At 36.5% G+C, this 27,417-nt stretch overlaps 1 protein-coding gene across 14 annotated transcripts in view; it reads left to right on the top strand.

The window, feature by feature from the left end:
* Positions 1 to 27,417, top strand: part of CADPS2 (calcium dependent secretion activator 2) — a 318,458-nt gene that overhangs the window by 176,398 nt on the left and 114,643 nt on the right. For 9 of the 14 annotated variants that reach the window (XM_086473335.1, XM_086473321.1, XM_086473275.1 and 6 more), the window contains exons 9-12: positions 11,887 to 11,953; positions 17,574 to 17,682; positions 18,805 to 18,993; positions 25,658 to 25,666. In XM_086473335.1, the coding sequence (XP_086329461.1) occupies positions 11,887 to 11,953; positions 17,574 to 17,682; positions 18,805 to 18,993; positions 25,658 to 25,666 (374 nt within the window). The remainder of the gene's footprint in view (positions 1 to 11,886; positions 11,954 to 17,573; positions 17,683 to 18,804; positions 18,994 to 25,657; positions 25,667 to 27,417) is intronic. The other 5 variants (XM_086473344.1, XM_086473328.1, XM_086473312.1 and 2 more) reach the window with 1 other exon arrangement.

The raw sequence follows: 27,417 nt of genomic DNA, 5'->3' as shown, positions 1-27,417 counted from the left end.
AACATTTACAAATTTAGAAGAAAAACAGCAGCTTTGTGTCACTCCAGCTATTGTACTTTAGTAGTTTTAGTCTCTGTGCCATAATGATCTGTTTTAAACCAATGACTTAAGAAATCTGACAACTCTAACAGAGCATCGATGAGCTCAAATTATATAAATGTTTTAGTGCATAATATTAATTTCCAGTTAAATAGTAACAGAGCTTGTTAGAACAGAGACTTTATGGAAATGTAATTGATCAAAAAAGGGTTTTTTTCTTCATGAGATAATTTCTTTGAATAATTGATTATACCTCTCGCTAATTTTAGATTCTTCTATTCCAAATCATTTTTTATATTTTTCTTCAAAGACAAAATGTATTTATGACTCAATAATTCCTCAAGATGTATTTGGTATCGTTGTACCAGGAAAAAAAGATTACGGTTTCACCAATTGGCAGTCTTTCTGTTTACCAACTACTGATACTTTTGCAAATTATTTCCATGCTTTTTGAGCTGTTGGATAATCTTTATAATATATGTGTTAAATGTTTGCACTTCAACAGATGAAGTAACTTGTCATTATGCAGTGAATGTTCTCCCCCTAATTTGAGAATAAATGTATTATTAATATGTATGACCGTGCTCACATATAGGCATGATTTGTGGAATAATAAGACATTCTACTTATTTAAAATATTTATTTTAAAGCTTTTTCAAGTATAAGTTTTACATTCCTTGCCCTGAAGTGTAGTTTAACCACGTTTTGTGGTTGCACAGTGGCATTTTCTTTCCTGTTCAGGTCAGTCACAAACAGGTAGCAGGGACCAATTTGAACTAGATTTTCTTAGTCTGGGCCATTGCATTATACATAACCTGACATCCACAGGAGGGCAGCATGGTTAAATTAAGGGAGGAGATGAGAATATGTTTATGATGCAGCTAAATGAATCTCACGTTTGATTATTTATATTGTTTTGTGAAAGCTTTTATAATTGAGAAGTGTGCGTATTTTCCTAGCCAATACAGAGAAAGCAATTGCATGTTAATTTTAGAAGTTTCCAAGTATAGCTTCTTAGTAGCTATAAACATGAAGTTTTACTCTGTATATATACGGTCTATTTTAGAAGAAGGTTTTAAAGTATTTAATGTGGGAGATATTAAAGCCTAGTTGGAAATTTAACTCTGCAAATTCCAATAAAATCTGTCATAGTATTTTGGTAAACCAAATATTTAGAGAGTGGAGATAACTATTTACAGGAGACTGGAACTACTCTGCTTTCTAACTCTTGACTGACTTATAGCAGGAAATTACTCCTTTTATATATTTGTGTCTAAATATATACACACACAAAAAGTTCTGTTTGGGAAAGAGACTGAAAAATCTCAATCTCAGATTTGAATAATAATCAATGAGTGATACTAAAAAGATTAATTGTAATTTTTTGTTCCACTTAAATTGATCGCCAAAACACATAGAAGGCATTTTACCCTTTGTGTTGTATACAACTAAGTGCTATTTTTTAAAAAGTATTTCTGAAATTTCAAGTGAGGAGAAAACTCTCAAACCTTCCCTCACATCCAATTCATCAGTGTTACAACTTCTATTTTCTCTTCGAGTTTATGGATTTTGATATTATTATTTTTTATGTAACAGCAGTTTTATGGTTGAGTATCACTTCAGTATTGCTGTTTTGGGTAGACAGTTGCTTGTCAGAGCAATCCTGTGCAGCAGGAATGGGCTAACTCCAGTAGATGGCTCTGATGCTCCCTCACAGGTGGTAAATTCCATATTCCTGAAGTCCTACTTCTACAGTTCCAAACGCGAGTCAGCTCCAGTTAAATAACTCTAGTGCAGGGACGGTGCATTTGAATGTTTTTATTTTCTACTTATTTGTTGCAGTAAAGATCTTTTGACCAAGAGTGAATCCATGCTCTTGTTACAGGCTTACGTCTTTCTGGTATATCTCTCGTCCGGTTCTGTCTAACCACCACCCAAAACAAAACCATTTTCAAGATATGAACATTTCTTTAGCATTTTTTCTTCCTAATTATGTTAATCCACTTTAAAAATCTTGAATTACATGAAGGGTTACTAAAGTGAGTTTCTCGAAGTGGATATATTTCTCAGTGATGCATTTCTATTTTTTCCTAGAGTGACTCCTGTGGGATTCACTTTTAGATTGTTTGCTTCTGTGTGACATTTCCAAGGAGATACATCCAATCGCATTGACGGTTCTAATCCAAATTATAGTACACTGGAAGCTTGTCCAGTGCCACAAGACAATCGCTAAGTAATACTAGTAGGTGGCAGTTTCAGAGCAAACCAAAAGAGCTGCTTCTAGGCACAGGTAGTTGAGATGTGGAACTGGGCTACTAGATTTGAAAGGGTTGAGAAAACCATTATGGAAATTCATTGAAACAAAAATCCATTAACAAGTAGTAAATACAGAGTCACCATTTCTAGATAAAGAAATGTGTAACTGCATGCTTCCATCCAGTAGCTGCTTCCCTCCGCATCCTGTTGGGAACAAGGTACAGACCTGAATGTACTATTGGGTGGCTACTTCTATGTTCTTTTATAGAGAAAGTTTCTTCAAAAGACCCGAGGTGACATAGAGTCAGAATTCTTTTAGTTTCTTTGGCATCTTTAAAATTCTTCATGTAGTCTGTCTAGGAAAGTTTCCTAAAATGGATGTTTTAAGAGAACTGATTTGCTGGGCCATATTATGAAATATTTTTTCCTGTTCTTACTCCTGTATTGTCATCAAAAGGCAGCCAGGAGTATAAAAGTACTTTTTTGACTCTAACTTTTGATGGAAGTCTTGCCTACAGTGGTCATTCTGCACTGGTAGTTTTTCCAAGGCAGAATGTCTCTGTCAGAATGTTAGATTAGCCTTATTATCTTGGATCAAATGTTCATCTCACCAGGTATCGTATCTCCCACTGTGGCCAGCAGCAGATATCTGGGGAAAGTTTATAAGAGTAGTCTCAGTACTCTTTCAGACTCAATCCGTCTGCAGAGCAAGGACTTTCTGAGCCAGATATGATTCTTCGTGTATACTAACATTCAATGCAAATTAATTTCTCTTTCACAGACCTGTCCAGGAATGCCTAAAATGCACAATGAAATGTGACTAATTTGAGTTCGTGGAAACAAGCCATAACAGTTGCATGGCTGTGTGAGAAAGGAAATTAATGTCTGGCACTGTTCCTACATTCCTTAGAGGTGCTAGAGATGCAACGGAGACAGTCTGCACCATCGAAAAAGGCAGCATCATGTGTTTTTCTGCTGTTGTATGTTGGATGGAAAGAGAAGTAGTATTCACTGGTTCCAAAGTTTACGTGAAGTCTGGTAGATTAAAAGGGAGTTTTCCAGTGTACGAGAGCGTGAACTTCAACATTTTAATCCAGAAGAAAGTCATATAGTTCCCAATAAAAAGCTTTGTATTTCTGCAATGTGAGCAGAGACTGCCATTTCGAAGTTTGTATACGAATTCCAAGAAGGTAACTGCATTTTCCCCACTTTGCTTAGATTGCACTCTAGCACTTTTCATTCCGGACTGCTGTATAGTAGCACAACTAAAAAGAATTTTTTCTACCAAGTGTGCCAAGCATTTTGAAATTTTTACAGTCAAAGTAGTCTCTGTTTATTATAGCTAAGTTCAGTCATTGCATCCACAAAAGCTTTACCTCAGAGCACTAACTGAAAAGAGAAAAATAATATATATTATTCTGAATTGTTCTTTAGAATGAGTACTTTTGTCAGACTGTAAACAACAAACGTTTTCCGTGAACATCGTGTTATCTACTTTTCATGATGCCTTAGGTACAGAAAGCCTCCTTCGTTTCATCTGTTTTCAGGCAACTAACTGCAATGCCTAAGTTTGGAGTCTTGGCACTGTAGGGACCTCGTATCGCCAATGGAGGCAGAAGAGCACTTCCAAAGGGTAATTTGCAAACCTCTGAAGATGAAATATGCCCTGAGTAACTTACACTGAATCCATATAAAATACAAGGGAAACATGGTCACTGAAAGTGGCATAGTGGAGTTGCCAAGACAAACGTATTTAATTTGCTGTTTCCCTTTGGAACATTTTCTTTTATATTTTTTTTTAATTCATGAACAATTTGCATGTTTTGACACACGGAGTGCGAAGGCTGAACAGCTTTACAGACTTCTGAAATGCATTTTCCAATGCCTGGAAGATAAGGGCTGGTGTGAGGCTTTCCTAAATGTTTCTTCCGCTGTGCTAGGACCTCAAGTTCTGAACAGTTCTCGCTTCTCTCCACTTTGGTTTCTCTCCCACAGAAGGTAATGTAATAATGCTGACTTCCCTCACTGGACATGTTGTGAGGAGTACTTGCCTGAGTTTATAAAGCACTACTCAATTGTCAAGCAGTGTTCCTATTAAGAAAATAATGATAGGTAAGTTAGGACTTGTTAAACTGATTCATTTCAAAACTTTGGTGACGTTTTAAAATAGTGATTTTAATTGAATTGTTATATGGATTTTTAAAAAAATCAGCTGTCAAGAATTTTAAAAAATAGTTTTAAATCATCATAACATTCTGAATAAACATCTTCTGTGTGCACAATTGAAGGAAAGTGCTAGACTAATTCATTATCATAATTTCTGTGCTTCAAGACAAATAGGGATACCAGGTGGAACATATTTCCTCATGCCTTTGCTAGATCAGATGTACTTCTTTATACTAATTCATAAGGACTTTAAAATACATACTAGTGATCATGACAACAAATGTTATTAAAATACTTAGAACTGACAAACTTTAGGATGGAAATGTGTGCATCTTGTTCCGCTTAGATGTTTTATTACCAAAAGATACAAAATTAGCTCTGCTGAGATCTGCATTCTTCATGGAATTAAAGTTACATCAATTCAAAAGTAGCTTTCTAGACAGTGAAAAGAAATATATAACCAGCCAGAGATAATTGAAGCCAAGTATCATTCCTAAAAGAGTTCACTACTCTTACTGGCCTCTGCCACTCTTCCCAAAAGTCGGCTGTTTTCAACACTGGGACTCCAGAATTGGAGTGGCTTCAGTTGGCAGCTTAGTTCATTGATTTGTTTTATACCAGTGTGACGCTGAGCAGGGTGTTTTGACTGATTCCATCAGCAGCAGTGTATAACCTAGAAACAAAAGTAGATTTTTTTCATATTAACAGGTCCTCAGCCATTTAGGCTTTCTAGATCACAAATAGTATCACTGCCTGGCTGGAAAAAAGATTTACCAGTTTTTCTGTCTGATTGCAATGTCACGTGCTTTCAGTGACATGGAGACTTATCTAGGCTGGATGCCTGGATGGTTCTGGGTGCTCAGGATGCTTCTGAGTTGATATAAGGTCTGGCAATGTAAAGAACTGTTTCCACAGCCAAACTGGATGCTCAAGGGAGAGCAGTGCAATTGAAACTTTTTCTACTACATCACCATTAGCATTTAATTCAGATTTTCAGTTTAAAAACTAATTTCTCAGTTGTTCTTGCTTACTGTGCTTTGTCTCATATCATGCAACAGTGTGTGTTCACAAACTGTTACCCTATTAGATGAAATTAAACCAAGATGAGTTCCAGGGATGCACCCCTATACGCTGCAACCTTTGGCAGCTATCTCATCTGTGGGTTCAGACTAGAGCTAGTCCAAAGTAAGCTGCATCAAAAAGCACAGAGGCTGGATGTCTGCCTGCTCCTCAGCACCAGCTGTTTCGCAGTTGTGCTGCCGTTACTTGTTTACATTACAATTAGGTTACATCAGAATCAGAGCGCTGTGTACATTTATGTTGCATCTAAACGATTTCGTTCTTTTGTTGCCTGGAATTCTCTCAAGGCTAAAGGATGTTTTTCAATCTTGACAAACACTCCCACTTTACATACCAAATAGGTTTCTTGATATGACATAAATTGAATTAATAATTCTCAAGTTGCCATTGCAGTTACTTCACAGATTCCATAAGTAGTGGCATGCATATTCACAAATGTTGAAGTGCTCTGGAGTGCAGTAAGATACCACTGTCAGAGAACCTAGGGATATCTGATCTTCCAAAATACTGATAACCATTTATACTGTACATGAAAAGTTGTTTAGGGGGGAAAAAAAACCCACACATTTTCCTGTTCATATTTTGAGTATCTCGCTCATTGGAATAAATGGAACTGTTTTCTGTGGCTGTGGTGTTTGTATTACTTGACATTCTTCAGCATTTCTTTATCTTTAGCAGGCATAATTACAGTAGAAGTTTAGGCTGATTTTTTTCATTCCATCCATTGAAGGCTTATTTAGTTCTCTTTCTCAAGAGCACAGAAAGTACTAAAATGAATCCGAGAATGTTTACAGCTAGGTTTCTTATGACCCAGGTCATATTGTTGTCTTGCATCAGTTTTCTCTCTCGTCCTCAACTGGAGACAAAAAAGTGGCTTAATCTTGCGGGGTTAAATAAAAGAAGGAATGCGGTGCAAGGAAGATTCCTTTTATGCAAGCGTGCAGGGATGACTGAAAGTGCCTGTGGGCATTTGGTCCCTATTGGCTCTCACAGCGAATGCAATGATGCCCACAGATAGCCTGTATTGTTGTCAGTTAAATGGGATCATGAGTGTCTGAAAGGTGTTTGAGAATGAACTGAAAATCATTTTCACAAGTGGATGATTACTTCTGCCACATGTTAACCGAACTCTATCAGAGTGGCCCAGATTTTTGAGACTGCATTAATTGCTCTTTCAACCTTGACTGAGGTTTCTCTTTAAGAAAGGCCTTTGCTGGACTAAACTGCTACACGTATTGATTTTTCTTTCTATATTTTTTCCATTGTTTGTGATAAATGAAGCCTTTTACAAGTAGAGAATTTATCATTCAAGATGTAGATAGATTGCTTCGTTCCTTAGAATAAAAAGACCAGTCTAAAAATGATCTCTGTAGAAGTAGTAAGTCCTTTCTCATTTCTCCAGCAGTGAATAGCTCCGGTATTCCACACTCAATTATGTTTTTCAGCTATTCATTAGTGCTGATTTTTTCATCAAAAAGTAGAACCCTGCACTCTCCCAGCGTGGACTTAGAGCAAATAAGCTGACATCTTGTTTCCTGTGTATGCCATCACATAAATGAAACTGAACTGTAATATTTAGAAATACACTTTGAAAAATATTCAACGTTTATATATTTAAAATATAGTGATGCTCTGACTCTTTAAGAAAAAGGTTGTTCAGTTTGTTTGTTGTATTTCCAGAGGAGAAAAATGATACTGACTGAGCCAAGATGATATATAAAACATTTTTATTGAGGTGTTTTTGTGTTTTGTAGTAGAAATGTAATTTCTTTTATTTTTGTTTGTTTTCCAGGAAAATGAACTTTAAATATTAAATGTTTATTTTTTTACCATATTGGAAAGTATAATCAGATAGCTCTGTGACTTCATACAAATCTGATTTTTTACTTCTTAATTTCGGAGTGAGTGAAGAGAAGTAAAGCAGTATTAAATAATGTTGGAGAAAACTGTTTTTATGAGCAAAATTCTCAGGGAACTGATTGCATGGTTTGTACATTTGATTGTGTTTTCATACTACAAAACTGTGTTAGAAAATCTTTACATTGGGGTAGCGCTTAATGACTCAAAATGTTTGATCATGGCCGTATTTTCTATGGGCTGTATAAAAGCAGGTGTATTAGTCTGAAGTTACAGGAAATTATGTGAGTAATATAAAAAGACTGAAGAAGGCAACCAAGCATATACATGCTGACTATAAATATGCTTTCTAATGTGCACATGTACAGATAACAGATGTTAGGTATACATATTTATTATATCAATATGTTTTTACAGAATAAAAGTCTGCCATCTGTATCTTTTTGCATGTACATCAGAAAACCAATCTTTCCTAACTTCTTGTCAGTCTACTCATTAAAAACCCTCAAAACATGGTTTTAAAGAGAAGTCAGAATAAATCTATTTAGTAATAAGCAATTACTGTTTCAGTGTTGAGATACAGGGGAACTATTTCAGTGTCTTCCTTCTCAGTGTATGGCTGAACTGTAATAATTCAAGATTTTAGATTATCCCACTCTGGAACCCAAATTGTAGCAAATGGTGTGGTTAATTTTTAGAAATATGGAATTGGTTACTTCTGAATATCAGTTTCTTCTTTGTATTGCACAGAGTATTTTACCTAAAGAAAGCTACAGTGTTTGAAGGAATGGCTGTTGTGTGTTTGTTGTTGCTGCTGAGAGTGTTTAAAGTAGTCTGAACAACTAACATCATGCGTCTTGTGCATATTTTTTTCGATGGAGAGAGTGAGTGGGGCTTGTAGGTGAATACAGATACATGTATGGGTAGAGAAATAGCAGACTGCAGCTCTGTGAGTTGGTGACTATGAGGGTCTGCTCTGGTTTGTGGAACTAATATTTACCTGAGACTTGTAAAAAAATATGCAGTTCCTCATCTTAAAAAATAAAACATTCTTCAGCTTAGCTCTAGGACTTAGTTCACTTCTGAATCTGTTAACCTATTAATTTTCTACTCCAGTCGTGAAACCCAAGTGTCATTTAATTCTGGAAACCAGGTTTTGTAGACTTATTCTGTTCTAGACTTCAACTTGCAGTTTCTACAAATCCAAGATGTTACTGTCCAGATTTAACAAGGTTTTTAGGTCCTTTGCTTCACCTTTTTTTTCAATGGAAATTAAATGGGAAAGAGAAGTTCAGAGAGGATTCTAGGAGTCTAGGATGTTTGGCTCCTTCTGGGTATAAATGTTAGACTCTTAAGTAAGAATGAATCTCCTCATCTTTCAGGAGCATGCACGCTTAAGATGAGCACAGGATATATCCCTTGTAAATAGCTGAAACTTTCTGCATTAGAAAAAGCCTGGCACGATTAGAGATGGCTCTGGAAGAGGGATTAATAACACAAGATTATAACTGTGTGTTTATAGTGATTTGTAAAACCAAGTAACATAAGGCTTTGGCACTTCTATACTAAATCCCAGCTTTGTGTCATGAATGCTATTTTCTTTGTTACCTAATCTTATCTAAGACCAGGGGATTTTAAAGTTAGGTGGTTAATGTTCCCCTCCTTTGTTTCCCAAGGAAGCTCTTATTTAACACCTTAGTTGGAAATTATTTATAGGAGGAATAAAAAAGAACACGTCACTATTTAATTTCTTTTTTGTACGCTTTCTTCTTTTATAATTTTGAATTTACTGTAAATTGTGATAGTTCTGCCTGTACTGCGGGACCATATGTGTTATATCTTACATGCAAAGTAATTTTAAAAGCAACCAACCTTTTCTCTGATAGCAAATGTTCTTTTAAGATATCTTATTTTAAAAGCACCTTTTTATATCAGGCTCAGTTAGTAATGAAAAAGAATTAATTGAACCTGGTGTTTCTGAAGTTGAGTTACTCATTGTCTGCCGTGTTCCTGTTAGAATGTAAAGTCACTGCCACTAATGATTACTTGCCACAGATGATATTGGGATTACTATCAAGCAAGAAGAATCCTCTGTTAGTCTATGGCTCCTTTACAGTCATTTAAGACATGCCGAGAGGGTGGGAACGTGGTCAGGGTATCTTTGTACTGTAGCGTTTGAGGACTGTGTGTTCTCAGTTGGTCTTCACAGTCCATGGGGCAGTTGTCCTCCAACATATATCAGAGAAACTTATAGAATATTCTAAGGAATGCAGTGGCAGAATCACCGTGAAGAACAGGGCAGGCTTATGACTGAGAGAGCCCAAAGGCCACCTGTGAACCCTTTTACTTTTCTCACCCCCTGGTCATTAATCTTCAAGGCTGAGTGAAATTCATCAGTCATTCCCCCTCCACCCTATGGCAATAGCAAAGAGATTAACAGGTATGCTTTGGGGAAAGTAAATGCTCTGATTTAGGGGAACATTCCAGGCTCTTTTGAAACATATATGAAAAGCAAAACAGTTTGTATTTTGGGGGGGAATATGCACCTACCACTCAGTGAGGTAAATGCTTCCTTAGTTGCAAAACATTATAAACTTTCAAATAAACCCTAGTAGGCCCTTTTTTGGTACCCTTTCTGCCATAACCCTTACTCTTCTCTTTTCTTTTGACTGAATTTATAATAAACACAGAATTAAGAAGTTAAAAAGGGCGTGGCAGGATCTGGGCTATTCAAAGCAAGCTACTTCGACTGATAATCATGTACACAAAGCCAGTTGTCCCCTCTCTCATTGAATAAAACGCAGAGTAACCAAGTGAGGCAGAGCTCCAACACAGGTGTAGCAGAAGTTGAAGAAGGGCAAGATACCAGTGTTGTAGTAATGAGGGAGTGGCTGCGAAATCTGACAAACCACCACGATTAATAAGCATTATGCTGAACATTCATGTTAGACAAAAATATGTCCTTTCTAATACCTAAAATGGGAAAGAATGAGCTTGAGCGTATGCCCAGGACAGGTGAAAAAATGTTTTGCCTGTATCTTGCTTGCCTGTTTCACATGAGATATTGGTTCATTGCTCTATTTTTCAACTGAGTTAAAAACCACCAGGCAACAAAGCCCCAGAAGTGTCTTTTGCCTCTTACCACAAACACACCTGTCCATCTGCCAATCATCCAACCGGCCATCTCCGATCCTAGTTATTATAACTTCTCATTAATATATCTGCCAGCATCTTCTGGAGAGTGTCCTGTGAAGCCAGCATTCATCGATCTGAATAATTTGAATCTTTGTTCTGCCTTTAGAATCATAGAATCATTTTGGTTGGAAAAGATCTTTAAGATCATCAAGTCCAACCGTTATCCTAACACTGCCAAGCCCACCATTAAACCATGTCCCTGAGCACCACATCTATATGTCTTTTGGACACCTCCAGGGGTGGTGACCCCACCACCTCCCTGGGCAGCCTGTTCCAATGCCTAACCACTCTTTCAGTGTAGAAATTTTTCCTAATATCCAATCTATATCTCCCCTGGTGCAACTTGAGGCCATTACCTCTTGTCTTGTCTTTACCCACCTAGTTGTATTAGATGCCTTTGGTAGAAGCTGGCCAGTCAGAGGGGACATCTCATGGGTAATACTTTGCTCTCCCATCAGGTTTTAAGCAGCAGATCCTTACCACTCGTAGGCTCTTGCTTACAGTCGCTCAGCTCATCCTTTTCCTCTGCTTTCTTTGTTAACAACAGTGCAATATGACCACAGTGACAGAAAAAAGTGTCACTATAATGTCATAAAACTTGCTGCAGCTTCTTGGGTAATGAGGGTGATTCTTCTACCACCAAACAGTATCAACATCTGCGGTTTTGTCATCTCACTGGTTGATACTACTGATTGCATCGTCTGATTCAAAGCCTGGAAATTGCCAAGGTGACAAAGAGTTTTATGTAATCTAAGAGTCTTTACAGTGAAGGGCTTCTGTTTGGGAAATTAGATTCTAGTTTGCTCTGGAAAAAAATTCAATCTTGTGTATCTGCTGGCATTTTGTTATTTGAACATTTTTGCAAACTGACGTTGTGACTGACTTCTCACAGACTAGAGAAACACTAGGAAATCAATGGAAACCAAATGGAAAAAAAAACGTGCTGGGGTGTATAACTTTTCTAACATTCAGTAGTTCTGTGTAGTCAAAAGTGTTCTACTTTAAGCTATTTTTTTCTATTTTCAGATGCAATTGGTGAAGTGTAAGTGATAAGCAGGTTAGTCTTTTCAAACATGAGGTCTTTTGTTTCTGCTTTTTATCTCACTTTGAGTGAAAATTTGCATTTTTATGGTCTGAGTAAATAGAAGAAAAAAAAATTACTTCTTAGATGTGACAACACTGAAGCAGCAGCTCAGTCGGTAGAGCAAATGAATACACTCATTTGTATTGGGTCCTCCTAATATCATGCTTCTTATTAATGGAAAAACACTCCCTTTATTATTTCCTTTGCAGATATTTGTACGCTCTAGGACAGAAGGTTTGGAAGCGGTGGAAAAAACGCTACTTTGTTCTTGTTCAGGTTAGTAGTCTGTCATGAAATTTCGTTAAAAAGTAGTCTTGGACTATCAATTTTCTTAGGTGTGTTTTCTGGAGCCATTAGTAAACTAGTATCTTCAGGCAACATATGCAACACTACTCCAAGCTTCTTACACCCTGGAGACATCCTGGGTATTTTTTTGTTTAAATTTACATATGTGGGAAACAGAAATGTCACTGAGTTTTACGTATATGTAAATGAGTCACAACACTGAACAATCTTTCAACTGAAACCTAGAAATTTCTGGATGAAATTTTTGTGACCCTGAAACATTCCGCTGGCAGCTTTCTGGCAGCATGCAATTTAAAATAGTTATATTTCACAAAGTGGATTGCACTTACTGTTTCATTCATTCTACCCCAACCAAGATTTCTCACCTTTAAAATGAGAGCAATGATAGTTACTATGAAGAACTTTTTCTTAAATATCTTTTGAATAATGTTATTTTTTCTTCTTCCTTGCAATATTACATTGGGTAAATTTTTGTGAAAAACTGATGTATCAATTGTTCTTGGCCACAAAAATGTGCTGGGCTGATATTTCATAACTTTTTGTCCAAACCTAGAACTGCAAGTATTTTCACATGCTGGTGAATGGTGACATTAAGATGAGATTCATAGAATAGGAATAGAAAAGTAGATTTTGAGTGGCTAAAACTAGGAAACTAATTATTTTTATGAGTCTTTCTAAATATTATTTTCTGTTTGTGATTGTCTTCAGATTGCAGTGACAAATTTAATGTTGTTCTGAGTCAGTTCAGAGAACGCTATTCTTCTGTTTCCTTTGTTTTGTTGACAGAAAACTGTTAAAGTTTGAGTCTACATAAATGTCATACAAAGGATGAAGCCTGTTAATGAGGGTTTTTTAAGAATGCAGGCTTCTAAAACTACTTTACAGAAAGCCTGATTCCTTTCTGTAGCATTCTGTCAGTCACACTCATCTGGTCTTCTCCTACTCCTAAATGGTGAGAATTGTAAGGATGTAAAAACCAATCCTGAACAAGGTCTTTAATAAAGTTAAAAGCTGAGAGTATTTTCATGTTATTCATGCTAAGCTTGATGTCCATACAGTGTTCTCCCTGGCCTCAGTGCGAACTGGCTTGCATTTTGCTATCAGTGAGTAATGGTTATAAGGTGGAACAGGATCTACTGAATCCACTTCAGTTCTGATTTTACCAAGGTCCTCTGTAAGGAAAGGACTTTTTGTGACTTTGTTAACATTTGTAAAGTTTGGGAAGATCTCTATATAGGATAGCTATTAAGGTGTGGATGTAAAGGGGAAAAAAAAAGGCTAAATGCTCCCAATGCTCCCTTGTCCTTCATGCATAACACTCCTACTTTACATCCCCCCTCTTTCACAAAAAGAAAGACCTTGTTCTCTTCCTCTAAGCCACAGATGTCATCTGTGTTTTAAAGAGACACATAGTCTTTCTGTGCATGTGATATGGAATCATCTGGGAGACCAGTTTATTCCAGCCAAGTTAATTTTAACTATCTTCTGCTTTCTGTGCTGAAATTGAAATACTGGAGGACAATATTACAGGAATTTTCTAACTGTGATGGGATTTAAACATGTATCTCATTTTAAAGCAGCTATCAATTCAATAAGACTATATAAAAAATACCATGTTAAATCAACATTTACTGTCCAGACCGCTCTGGCTTATTTATATAGTCCAGCCGTGATACGTACACTGACAATAAGCTGAAGTCAATACATGTGAAATAAGCGTTCAGTAATGAATACAAGTCTGTCATATTGATATATTATTGACATATTGACGAGTCTTCCTCTATAGATTAGCTTTTAGCTGACGTTAGTAAGATATTAAGGCCATGAAATTCAATTCTAAGACAGAGGCTATGAGTATGATTTACACATGCTTTGGAAATTTAACTCAGGTGTGAAATTAGATTAATAATGTTGATTTTTCAGGAGTGATGTGAGTAATGTGCACCTACGTTATTGCTACACATATTAGAAGTTGTTACTGGTCTCTGAAAGAGCAGCTTGATTTTATAGGAAGGTTACAGAGTCTGGAAATTTCAGCCTCTTTGTTATATTTGCTTTTCTTCCTTTTACAGTCCAGTCACTTCTCTAAAAGGTTATTCATTTCAAACTGGAAAAAGACAGGGACATAACCTGTTAGGCCAAAAGCCTCAGCTGGACATGCTGTGTTTTACTTGATTTACTGTCTGAATATGTCTTCCTCCGGTAATCTGAATGCAGATTCACTTCTGTCATTTTAATTTAGTCTGTTCTAATGTTTGAAAAGTCAGTGATTTGTTTCATGGATAATTTTTTTCTAAATGCACCAACCACGCAGGCTAGTTTTTGCTGCTGAACTCCTGCAGCGGGGTGCCCAGTGATGCCCTGTAGCTATGACCACAAAGTCAGCCTCCAGGTTGGCAGGAACAGTTCCTCCCACCTTGTTAAACAGGGTCTTTCTGCCCCATGGGGACATCCACTAGTGACACCGCTCATAAGTCATGTCCACATTTCTGTGCCTGTCTGTCTGTCATGCATGCACAGGTTGTTGGTCTTCCACTTTGTTACAAAGTAGGTAGAACAGCTGTTAGTCAGGTGTTTGGATCTCTGGAAAATTATGAAATTCAGGTAAGCGTAGTTGTAGGAAAAGGATTGCTTTTTCTTCTGTCAGGAATTACTCTCTTGTGGCTTGATTCCGGTTTTCTCTGAGAACGTGTTGTACATAGTCCTGACTTTTGAGTACCTATTATTCCATGAAGTACTGATGCTAATTTGCTGAATTCTAAGGAAAAACTACCTACAGCTCTGTTAACTACTAACAATACACTTAAACCCCATCATAGCTCTATATTAAAAACTGTAATTTCAGATTGTGCTGGTGGTTCTCTCTGTACTAATTGATAGCAGCTACCAATAACCATAAAGAAAAGAGTTTGAGAGATTGTGAGTGTAAACAAACAAGGCAAATTTTGTATTTCTTTATTTTGTTGAGACTTTTTTCCCCAACAGTTTTTCTATTTGTTTCTTTGGTGGAAAGACTTTAAAATGTCTTATTTTCAACAAAAAAATGAAGTGTGAACTGATTGTGACATGAAAATCTTGTAATAAATTGTTTCTTTAAAATAACAGAATACATTTGCAACACATTTGAAAAAGTAAAATCAACAGTATTGTATTCTCTCTTGTTGTAGAAGTGAGGTTAAAAATGAACAGACACATAGCCTGGATCTTCCACAAGGTTATCTTCAAAAACATATAGTGGCTGAAGAAATCTGAAACAAAATGGGCATCCTATGCATTTCCACAATTAGTGTCTGCTACCTTCCTTTTTGATGGCTGTTTGTCTGAACAGTGTGATTATACGGGGTTGTTGACATGAAAATGTGAGCGATGTGGATGCTTGCCAGGTCATTTCATACAGCAAAATAGAATAATTTGGAAGATATTTTTACTGCAGTGCCAGGTATCAGAAATTAAATCTGTAGGTTCAGTTCACAAGAAGAGGAGAGGAGGGAGATCTCATGAAATAAGATGCTAATTGCGGAGGGTTTAGAGGTGTGTGACTAACCAGCAGCTCCTTTCGTGCTTGTGCATGAGGGCAAATATGGTACCTGGGAACATAAAAAGGGAAATACCAAGCGGTAACAGAGGTGATATTGCTGCTGGTCCTAGAGCAGATGACGTGGCGTGGGGACAGAGCCCTCTGTCAGGGCCCTGATGGAACCTCTGGCCCCAACTGTCCCTGACCATACTATACTATAAATGAAAGCGATACTATGGGCTCAATGCACAAACAGTGAGGTGGTGTCATGTATGCCATGCTGGAGGACAGGCTGGCTGGTTGTAATGGTCTCTTCTAGCCTGAAAATTGGGATTTCTTAAAGTGATCAGCTAGATTGTTTTTTGTGTTTCATTTTTATTTAGCTCTGTCTCCTCAGCATGGCCCTCTTAAGTGAGTGTGCTAAATTTGATGTGGAAAGCTGGTGCTCAATTTTAGGTGCCTGACAGTGTCTCTCAAATTCTTATCTCCTATAGAACTACCTTCGCTTATCCAATGTATTAGTTATACTGGAATACGTATGTTTAATTTCTCTCACCTGTGGACTTCTGCTGTGTTTCTGGAGACAGCAGTTCAGCATTTGAGGCCTGATGGCAGTTTTGCAGAGAGACCTGTTACACTTGTTCCTTTTGCTTGTACATGCTGTGGCAGAGGATGTTCAGTCACCATGCACTGCATACACATAGTACAGCATAATCCTGTTGCAAAAAAAAAACCCAAATACTTAAAATAATGAAATATTTTTAGAGCATTATACAGATAATAATCACACCTTCTATCCCTGTTTTCAAAAAATATCAATCTTTTACACAGTCAAAAATATTTTGTTAATAGCACTTGAAGCCACTGGGCCTTGAGGTGGAGTGGTGTACAGGTACAGCACCAGCAAATACATGAATGAAGCTGAAATCAGCTGTTGAAATTTTACTTCAAAAAGGATCATTCCTGAAGTTGTAGCCAAAGCAATAAATCTAGGTAACAGCTGAGCAGTCAGCAACTGAAATAAAAGACTTATCGGCTATCAGAGAAGCATCTTGCCTATCCTTAGATCCTCCATAATTTTACAAATCTAAGAAATTATGTGATAGTTCAAAACAAGTCAGTTTGCCAGGTATTCTACAGTCCTTGGAGATGAGAGTTTCAGAGGCCCAAGTAAATTCAGTTCCTTTAAGTTTCAAGTGTTCGCAGATTCATAGACTCACTCTTCTAGTCACCTTTTACAGTCTTTCCAGTTCTTCATTTAAGGCTGGGAACATCTCAGAGTTTTGTTTCAGTGATTGCTTTTCCTCTCCAGCTGTTACATTCCTTTCTTTATCTTTCCAGTTACTTTTTCCTCATCTCTCCTTATCGCTTTCTATTCTGCCCAGGGAGTCTTAACCACACGGTGGCATACTCTCTTCTTACTGCTTTATTATTTTTTTGTAATTGTACTTGATGAGAAGTAACTGATGTTGTTCATGCCAGCAGCAAGCTGCTTGGCCTACACAGTACTATATCCAGTGAGCCAAGCAACCTGGAGATGTGTGTGAACACAGGTGCAAAAGATGCAGAAATTAGACTATAACATTGAACTGAAGGTTCTGGTACTTACCATCTTTAACTAGAATTGGCCATATTATGTGTTCATCTTTCCAGCTGCATGATAATTGTGGCACTCCTTCTGCAAACAGTACTTTTATACATAGAAGTCCTTTTTTTCCAGCTCCTTGGAATACAGGACTTTTGTTCTCACAGATAGTCTGAGCAGTTTGGTCAGTACAACAGTACCAACTGTTTTCCCTAACAGAACTTAATTTGCTTCCTGTCACTTTTTCATAAAGCAGCAGCCCAAAATACATTGTATTTCAGGACACTGCAGAGAGGTGTTTAGGGCTTATTTTTTTCCCTTTTGGCAGAAAGAGGAAAGAACGCAAAGTTTTACACTGTAAATATTTCTGGGGGAAAAAAAAAAGGGTTTATTTCTTCAGCACAACTGAGAGCTAATTTAAACCGTGGTACAGGTGTTATACAGTTCTGGAATGGAATTCAGCAATTAAGAAGTCCTTTCTTATTCAGGTTAGCCAATACACATTTGCAATGTGCAGTTACAGAGAAAAGAAATCCGAGCCTCAGGAACTGATGCAACTCGAAGGATACACTGTGGATTATACAGCTCCTCACACAGGTACTTTTCATGATTCTGAAATACAATAAGTTTGTGTAAAACAGCTGATTCAATTTGCTTATTTTGATCTAGCAGTAAAAAACCCCGAGGCAATTGTTCCACTAGCATTTTCTGGTGTGAAAAATCATGCTTTTAGAAAGAAGCTGCTTGCAAGAAGAATGAACAATAAACTTACATTAAGGTTGCCTGAAACATTGTAAGACCACAGATGATACAAGGAAAAAATTATGAATTCTAGTCAGTCTTGCCTTTTCTCTCTGTTTTTGAGGGTGGACTCCTGTGGCAGTGTACTGTGAAGTATATTCATAAATTATTTAGAAAAGAAGGTGAATGACAGTGCTTCATAAAGACAAATGACTCAAAGTAATAAAAAATAAATTTGAAGATACCAGAGTCTGCACAAGTTAGTATTAAAATGGCAGAGGGAAATCAAAGTTACACATAAAGAGAAAAATTATTCTACTCTACCTATGCAGTGGAGGGTTATGAATTTAAGAGACTTCTAAGATATTGAAGGTTGATCTTTGGGAATGTTGGCTTGATATTTAGAATAATTGAGAAGGCAAACAATGCTTAGAAGATGTTTGGGAAGCAAAAACAATGTTGTCATAAAGAAATGCCCAGTGCAGACACGTTGACTGTTGTGTGCTCTTCTGGATGCGTGCTCTCAGAACGAAACACTGGAATGAGAAAGAGGGACCAAGGATGGAGGAGCAACACAGTAAGAGGTGTGGAGCTGCATCTGTTCAAGAAGACATAATGTTGACAGGGAGTTCCAGCTAGGAAAATGATGCCAAGAAGGAGGATGCATTAGAGAATTGCAAAATAGCATATAATCTGGAGAAGATGATTAAGAAATAAATTGAAATTTAGTTCGAAAGGGAATTATGGAAATATATTATCCTGTGACTTCTATATTTGTTCACTTCTATGTTACTTCCATGTATTAACATTTGATCCTTATAGCTCTAGATTTTATCAGATTTCTAGGTCATAAGTACCTATATGTACCCACTCCACCCACACACACACATAGAGGAAAACCAATAATGTAATACACATTCATGGTGATTTAGAAGTAACTTGTGTTTGTTAAGATCACCTTCCTATTTCCTGCTTCAGGTCTTCAAGGTGGTCGAATGTTTTTCAATGCTGTTAAAGAAGGCGATACCGTGATATTTGCCAGTGACGATGAGCAGGATAGAATACTTTGGGTTCAAGCCATGTACAGAGCTACAGGTCAATCATACAAACCTATTCCTGCAAGTCAAGCTCAGAAGATGAATCCCAACACAGATATATCCCCGCTTTGTAAGTTGCCTTTCTTTTTCTTTTGTGGCGTTGGTTTTGGTTTTAGTTGGTAAAATATGTAGCAGCTCTCTCAATGAAGTTTAATTAAGCAGAACTCATTCACTAGGGAAATGTGCCTAGCAGTCTGTTGTTAGCCAGAAGCTCTTTAGCTCAGATTATTATTACCAGCAAGGGAAATCCTGACTTGCAGGTCATTATTTTTATTATAATCCATGAAAATACAGCAATTAGCTTCGTATTCATTACAGTTGACCCGCATATTACCATGGAGATGGTGTTTGGTTTACATTGTATTTTTCAATAGCTAGCCAGTGTAGTGTTGAATAGAAAAGCATCAATCTATTCTCAGAATTTTATAGATTTAGGTCAGCTTTATCATACATTGTATATATTAGTTATCTAAAAATTGCTATGCAGACCTTACATTATGTGCTGAAAGACACTACATGGGCTGCTGGATTTTTGCACCCCTCAGTGTAATATTAAACTACATCTAAAAATTTTTCCCAAAAAAATCATGTTTAAGTTTTCTTCATCTTTCTTTGAGGAAAATACTGTTTCAGAGAAAATCAAGGTAGATAGCATATGTCAACCATACCTTGAAATTTTCGTGTAGTCTCTTTGAAAGTATTCTGTTGTGTAGATATCTGCCCATAGGAAGCATATATGATTTTTTTGTTGTTGTTGGTCTGGAGGCTGAGTGCAATCCAAGGATTTTTGTTAATAGCTATCAAATTTTTACAACTTCATATGACTGTATAAAATAATACTTCTTTATTGTCATATATCTGTATATGTACAGTGATAGAAGGGAGATAAATGTTTTAGACTCAACTTGGTTTAATATCTGAAGTCTGTAGCAGGTTGACCTAAAACCATTCTCCTCTGTCAGACCTACAATCACTGAGTCTCATGGCCTTCTGTTCATCCTGTAATCTTTTATCATTTTTGCTATTAGAAGACAGTAAAATGTGCTCATTAAACTCTGTAATAGCTATCTAAAATCCTGACTGGGTTGTCAAGAACATTGGAAAAAACATAGTTTAATCTCACAAGAGCACTGACATCTGTTGAATTCCTAATCTGAAACACTTTGAAAGGGTGAAGTAACCGTTCATCATGGGGAGCATTAAGGTGAAGTATTTTGTAGGGTGTAAGTAACACTGCAAAAGCAAAGGTGGGGCAACAGCTGAGGAGTACTTCTGCTCACCTCCTCCCAGTTATGTGGATCTGGGCTGGGTGCTGGGAGTTCCCTGTGTTCATGTCCTGATGTTTCTACTTTAACTGTGCACCAGTTAAAAAGTGAAAAAGATGTGACCATAGTCAGTAGTAGCCAAGGAATTGCTCTTCTTCTTGGACATAGGGTTTACAAGGAAGTGAAAGCAACTAGGAGACACTGACCACACGACAGGGAAAGTCAGAGAAAGGAAAATGTACAAAGAACAATTGCAAGTGTGGATATACTGAAATTATGTTTTCAGAGGTAAAATACTGATAGTGGTAAAAAATTAAAAATCAAGATTGGCATGTCTTGATATTATCTTAGACAGTTAGTGTGACTATAATTCTTTGGTGGAAACTATAGGAAAAGTAAGGTTTATTTTAAAGACAGTTTAAGGGAACCTCAAAAGCCTCAAAATATCATGTCGTTTTCCGTCATGCTTATGTGCCAACTTGCAGAAGCTGATATGACTGAACTATATATAAATCAAAAAGCAAAATTATTTGCCTTTGGTTTTAATACATTTCAATGTTGGGATTCTGTAATTTATAGAATGCTTTGCAATAGAGTAACTTGTGAAATTTAACTTTATGTGAGGTTTAGTCTTAAAAGAATCAATGTTTGACTGATTTCTGTAATTTCCTCCAGTTCTGCCTACACGAGGAAAATGTTATTGTTCTGTCTTTTGCACTTGAGGTAGAAATGGGCATAATCAAATTAATCAGTTTTTGAGAAACTGCAAGAACTAGGGTTTACAGACATAACCTTAAATAATTCTCTAGGACTTCTGCTTCATTTATGTACACTGTGCTGATTTCCTCAGGGCAAAGTTTTACTGCTAAGAAGAATCTGTAGCTGACCTTTTGTCAGATTTAAACATGTTCAGTTCCCTAAGAAGTTAATTTTGTTTCCCCCTAGAAAAATGTTTGCATGAAGTTAAGAGTATTTTGTTTTTAATCAAGATACAACACCGAGTACTTGAGAGGTAGTGTATATATAAAGTGAAATGAATTTCCATTTTTTTTCTTCTATACTATGTTACATTTTTAGTATTAGGAAATATGACCAGAGAATTTGTCAAGTACTTTTTTATGTATCTTATTTTTCAATTAATACATCATGTAAGCACTTCCAGCCAATACAAGATCACATTGTTTTAGTTTTTAAAGTATATCATGCAGCGCCCCCTCCACATACAGAAAACAGAAAACCGACTACGGCTTTGCAAAACAAATGTCATTTAATAATATTCAAGCCTTGAAACTCTGTTCCCATCTTCCTTATCCTCTAGGAAATAAGAAGTGCAACTCACTCATCTTGATAAAATGTACAAAAAGATCTTTCAATAACTGGCAAAAAATTAAATGTCTTTCAACTGCTGGATGTAGAGAAAAATCAACTTAAGGAGACACATTTCAACAGTTTTATATATTGTATTTATAAAATATCTTTTGTAATCCTGAAGTTCTCTTGATAGAGATGGAAAGCAACTGAAAGTTAAAGGAATTAAAACATCAGATGGTGAATAATATGCCACATACCTAGCTGTATTAAGGTTACTTTTTTGCTAGTAATAAATACTAATATTTCCGTTGTAGGCAAAATTCTACCTTCCAAAGTTAATGTCACATTATTAGCTGAAAAGGACAGATTGTCAAATGCAAGCATTTCATTAAACATTTAACATTTTTAATCAAGTGATATGTGTAAATGACAGTAAATAATAGTTTGTTTTCACAGCCCATACTGTTTTGTATATTCTCAGGTTCAAGTTTTTGTAAGCAGTGGTAGAATTACTCCTGTGATCTATACCATGAACTCCTTTTGTATAAAAGAAAGTAGTAGAAAGGAAGAAGTAAGAGACTCCTTTTGTATAATAAAGGCTATATTTTTTGCAGTTGTACCTTGTTACTTGTAAGATAATTCTTGTATAAAAGAGGGCTTAAAATGACAAAATCCAACCACCTCAGAGCTGGATCAAAACAAATGTATCAGGAACTCTTGAAAAGAAACTGGACGAGATTATAATAAGACAGCCAGGGTCTGACTGATCTTTACAGCAATTGTCACAAATGCAGAAAATGGAAATGTTGCTCTCACATGTACACAGCAGCAGTGCTCCAGAAGGCCAGCCTGCAGATCTCTTAACTGATCTGAATGTGCAGTCTCATCTTGTTGATGCTGTATAGCAGTTTAGGATCATTCACGTAGGGCGTTTAGAGGAAACCTGATATTCTATACTACCAGTGAGGCAAACACACATTTAAGTGTGGCACTGGAATACAAGCTACTGTTGTAGCTGTCTAACTTCTTAAATGAATACTAGCCATTTTCTTCATTTCTAAGTAAAGCAACTTGGTACTGCAGTTTTGCAGTATTAGGAGGCTCCAAAACAAAAGTGAAGACAGGCTAATGTCAGCAGTGATCAAGAAAAAGAGATCGCTCTTCAATTCCACTATTCTGAATAAGCATGCTGTAATGCAAAGGACAGAGTATTTAAGGATGCACAATTGTAGAAAAGCCAGAAGTTTCTCAAGGACATGAATGTTTCAGGGAAAGTGCCAATTAAAGAAAGATTCATCTGAGTCACATAAAGGTGCAAGAGGCAATCCCTTTCTTAATGGGCAATGTATTAGGAGATCTATTCATACAGTTAGAAAGGCTGCTGAAGCAATGAACACTGTTAATAACTTGGTCGCAACAAAGGGGATGAGGAGATTGTCATGTCTTAATGAAGCAATACAAAGCCAAACATCTTTCTGATCCTATACCACCATGAGTTCAGAGATGGTCTCTTTGTGAAAATATTTGCAGAGAAGAAAGGAGAGAGACAGATACTGGAAAACTAAGTTAGGTGAGGAATCATTTGATCTGAGGTGTGTAGTTTTGCTCATCTCTCTTTTGGAATGATGTCATTTATCAAAACAGCTCACAAGAGAAAAATAATTTGTGATCTTGCAGAGACCAATTATAACAGTTGTCGAAAAATGCTGTTTAAAGCCCATGTACAAAGCATCAAATCCTATTAAGTAGCAAGAGAGTAGCAAAGGGAGTCAAATACATAGGCCGTACATTGGTATTACAAGACATCAGTCCAGTGACAACTAAGTTGAAGACATTTACAAATGAAACATTCATCTGACGAAAAGAGCATCACGGGGGAAGCTTGTATGGACATTTACGTCATCCAACTGGAGCAGTCAGCGTTGTGTAATCAAGAAGAACGTGCAGTTTGCCAAATGATTTGGGATTAGTCGTGAAAATATAACATTAACATTTTCAATCTGTTTGAATATACTGATGATAAGTGCTATAAAATTTCTCTCCCTATCATAGTTTAATGATATGAGAATAAATTACACATTTCATATTTCTTTTATATGTTATTTCTGTCAATCTCAGTCTTTGAACTGGCTACATCAGAAACTCTGTGGGAAAACCAGAGTATGATTAATATTAAGGTACTTGTGTCATAATACATGCACACAAGAAATGCCACTGCTTAACCTTATGGTGGCATTGCTCAGTTTTGGAATTATAGGTAATGTTCTTGTAAAGCAGTTCTTTTAAAATAGTTTTGAGAGGTCTGTATCCATATGTTCAATTAATTAAATCTTTTAGAAACAAAGACAAATAAAAGATTTTTTTATTTTTAAATAGTTTTCTCAGCAGGTTTGGCAGCTTTATATCCATCATACATTTTGCCACCTGGAAAACTGGAGTAACTCCACCCTCCCTGCATGTTCCCCCATTCCCCTGCATGTCCCATTCTGCCTGCTTCCAACTAGCCCCATCTCCCTTTTAGAAAGGGGGATGTTAACACTGGCCTCCACCACCCTAGGCAGTAAGTAAGTCACCTTTATCCTGTCTCCTGTGCTACTCATAAACATGCAAAACCTAACTAGTACCCTCTTCAAATCTGACCTTCAGCAAAATGCTGACAGTCCATCAGTGTGCTATCCCCAGCCTGACGGTCAGGCCATATGGGCCAGCTGCTTTCTCATATTCTGCCACTTTCTCTCCAGCTCTTATTTCATTGTCCGATAGTTTAAATGGTAAGGTTCTGGGGACACAGATTGTCTCTTTGGCCTGTGTTTCTAAGCACGTAGCACTTTGGAGTCCTGGTCAATGATCAGGAGTCAAAATGTTCCCAATGTAAGCTGTCACTATCTGTATGGAGTGGCACTTGAAGGAATGTAATGTATGTCTTGCCTCTGTCTTTTGCAAAGAGCATGTGCACCTTCATCTTCCTCCAGCCAGTTCAAGCATCTTCTGTAGCAGTCATTCATAGTTCTTACCCTACTACTAGGTACTTACTCCTAGTCTTTAAATCTCTTTAATCCCTACAATACTAGATTCCTTGTCTATACCTGCTGTTCTTTCCTGCCTGCCTGAGTTAGTTCAGATTGCTACCACAATGCTTAAACTCAAGGAGGGATGTCAGTGAGGGCCACAAAAGGGAGGAGGTCACCACTTTGCAAGGCCGGTAGTTCACCCTAGCACAGAGTAAATGCCACAGAAAATGTATATTTATTTGCTTCTGAGCTGGAACAGGACAGAGATGATGCCTAGTGATTTGATTGTCGCTAGGAACCTCTAAAGCATGTGCCATAAACATGGAATTTTTGATAGTCTTAATTCACTCAACTCTACTGAGTCACTGAGGATGTGATGATTTTTATAGCCTTTACAACTGGACTTAAATTGGAAGTTTCTTGCAAAGATGGCAAAAGGCATATTCAGGATTCTGTTCTGCCAAAATGAATATCCTTGGGTCTAAAAGAATACACAAAGAATTTGCCAAAATTCCTGCAATGGTTTTTGTAAGTTTTTAGCATGTTTTAAAAATATATATATTTGTCCTACCTTGACCAAAAAAAAAAGTCGATAGTGTTTTGGCTGTTTCCGAAATGTGAAATAAATACACAACCTGAAACATACAGTATAACATGGAAATAGCAGCCAAAACAATGAGTTTGAGTTAGAGATAACTTGAAAGCAGGACAACAAATTCCATTAGGAAGGGAAGAAAATTAATTGTGAAAAAGCAGAAGTATTACTGCTTCAAAGTTCTCCCCAAATATCTTCCCAATATTGCCCACGACAGAAAGTGTAGAGAATAAAATGAATTGTATTTTTTCTTAGCTGTATATCACAGTATAGCACTCTTTATGTCTTTTGCATTTCCATGTAGCTTGAACAGGGCATCTAAAGCTCATTTGTGTAGAAATTTGAAAAATGCAATCACTCTAACAATTTTTAAAAGCAGGGTGTTAAATAATTTTTAAATCACAGTCATTGTTGATCAAGTTCTTACTTTTTTTATATCCATTTTGTTTCAAAAAGATTTACCAGTTATCTTGTATGTGTATCATAACAGTAAAATAAAATGCGATGTATTACACTAGATCTATTTTTCTGTTATTTCCTGCTTGCCTACAGCTGGCAAAGGTAAGTTTTTCTGTTGCTAAAATGTATTTGGTAACAGATATTCTGTTACTATTTGGCAATGTTATTTGTACTGTTTGATCCACTTAAAGAGATGGTGATCAGTCATGGATCTTTCTGTAGAATTAAATCTAGCAATTTTTTATATTTTTAAATAAATATTTTTGCTTATATTACCCAAATTCCGTGATAGCAGATTCTGCTTTCACAAGCTGCATTGTATTCAGTAGGTCACCTTACACATTCTGATCATCTGGATCACTGTATCAGAATGTTGAATCTGTTTCATTTGCAGCATCCAGTCTCCTGATTTTAAAATGCTTAATTACATGTCAGTACTTACACAGATTTTCCTTTAAAAAAGAGGAATCTTTTATATTTGTGTGGTTAACCAGAGGAAAAAAATCAAGCCAGTTAATTTAAGAAAGATTCAGCTGTGTATAAGTTGTACATGAGACCGATAGCAAAAAAAAATTTGAATCCTTTTTCTTTTCTGTCATCTGTCTTACAGGAAATAATGGCTTGGTACATCAGATATTTGTATAAGAAGGAAAAATTAAAAGAAATTTAGAAACCAGTCACACATTAGTTGAGTTTGGAAAACTTTTATCTCTGTGTGAATCATTTAGGAAACTATAGATAACTTCACATTGTAGTTCAGTAGTTTCAGTAATGTAGTTGTGTTGATAACAGTTGTTTATCTTTGAATTCATGTGTTTAAATACATTTAAAGTGCACTAATTAAGAGAGAATATTTCATGTACCTGTGTCAAAAATATGGGCTAAGTTTGTCATTAATGATAGCCTAGTCTAATGCTCATGGAAATATTGTTGATCTATGAAATGACATATGCTATTGATCCTTAAACCATTAAAAATATATGCTGTTGTTTCTCTGGGATGACGGTCTCATACCTTACACCATCGATGTATTGTCATACTGTTTATTTGCTACATCCACCTTGGTGAAATCTGTCACATGGATGTGACTCTTGCTTTGACAATGCAAAGCCAAGTGATATGAATTAGTTTCTGCATCTTTCCAGGATGTGATGCTGCAGATCCTTCAGCTTGAATTAAATAATTCTCTCATCCACAAATACAGCTGAAAGTTGGACTTGACATGGATCAATATGATCTGGGGCTAAATTTCTAAATGTGACTGATTATGTTAGCATCATGCCCACAGATCAATATTGAGTTTTATTATGAACCTGACTCTATAATTGGGTTTAATCAATAAACTTTTGTCTCCTTTTCTTTAGAAATTTTAGGTTTGTACTATGCAGGTTTTCAAAATTGCATTTAGGATACACTTAGATCTATACTTTTCTAGTAACGAATATAAAAAGAACTAGGTTTGAATTTAAAGGAACAAAGAGCTAAGACGCTATTGAAAGGGGAAGTCAATTTTTAAGTTGATCAGACTGTTCACTCCAGTACAGTCTATAGAATCCAAGACAGCTAATGTGCTAATACATAACTAGTCCTTTTGGGCACTGTAAGGCTTTTTCTGTCCATACTTGATAGATAATTCACATTGAGGACTGACAAAACATAGCATTAATGAAAGCAATCACTAGAGCTTCTCTTTTGATAAACCCGCGGGGTTTAAAGGCGTTGAAAGATGCAATCTGTGAAGAACAATAAATTTGGGCCTTTGATTGAAGTGCCATTTGGGATGGTATGTTTTCTCGATGTATTTACACAAAAATGCTGCTCCCTTTTTCACTACTTTTTGCTGGAAGGTTGAA

Source organism: Leptosomus discolor, chromosome 1, assembly GCF_034619465.1.
Source record: "Leptosomus discolor isolate bLepDis1 chromosome 1, bLepDis1.hap2, whole genome shotgun sequence".
Lineage (NCBI taxonomy): Eukaryota > Metazoa > Chordata > Aves > Leptosomiformes > Leptosomidae > Leptosomus > Leptosomus discolor.
Note: the sequence above shows the minus strand (reverse complement) of the source record. Positions and strands in the feature narration are given on the sequence as shown.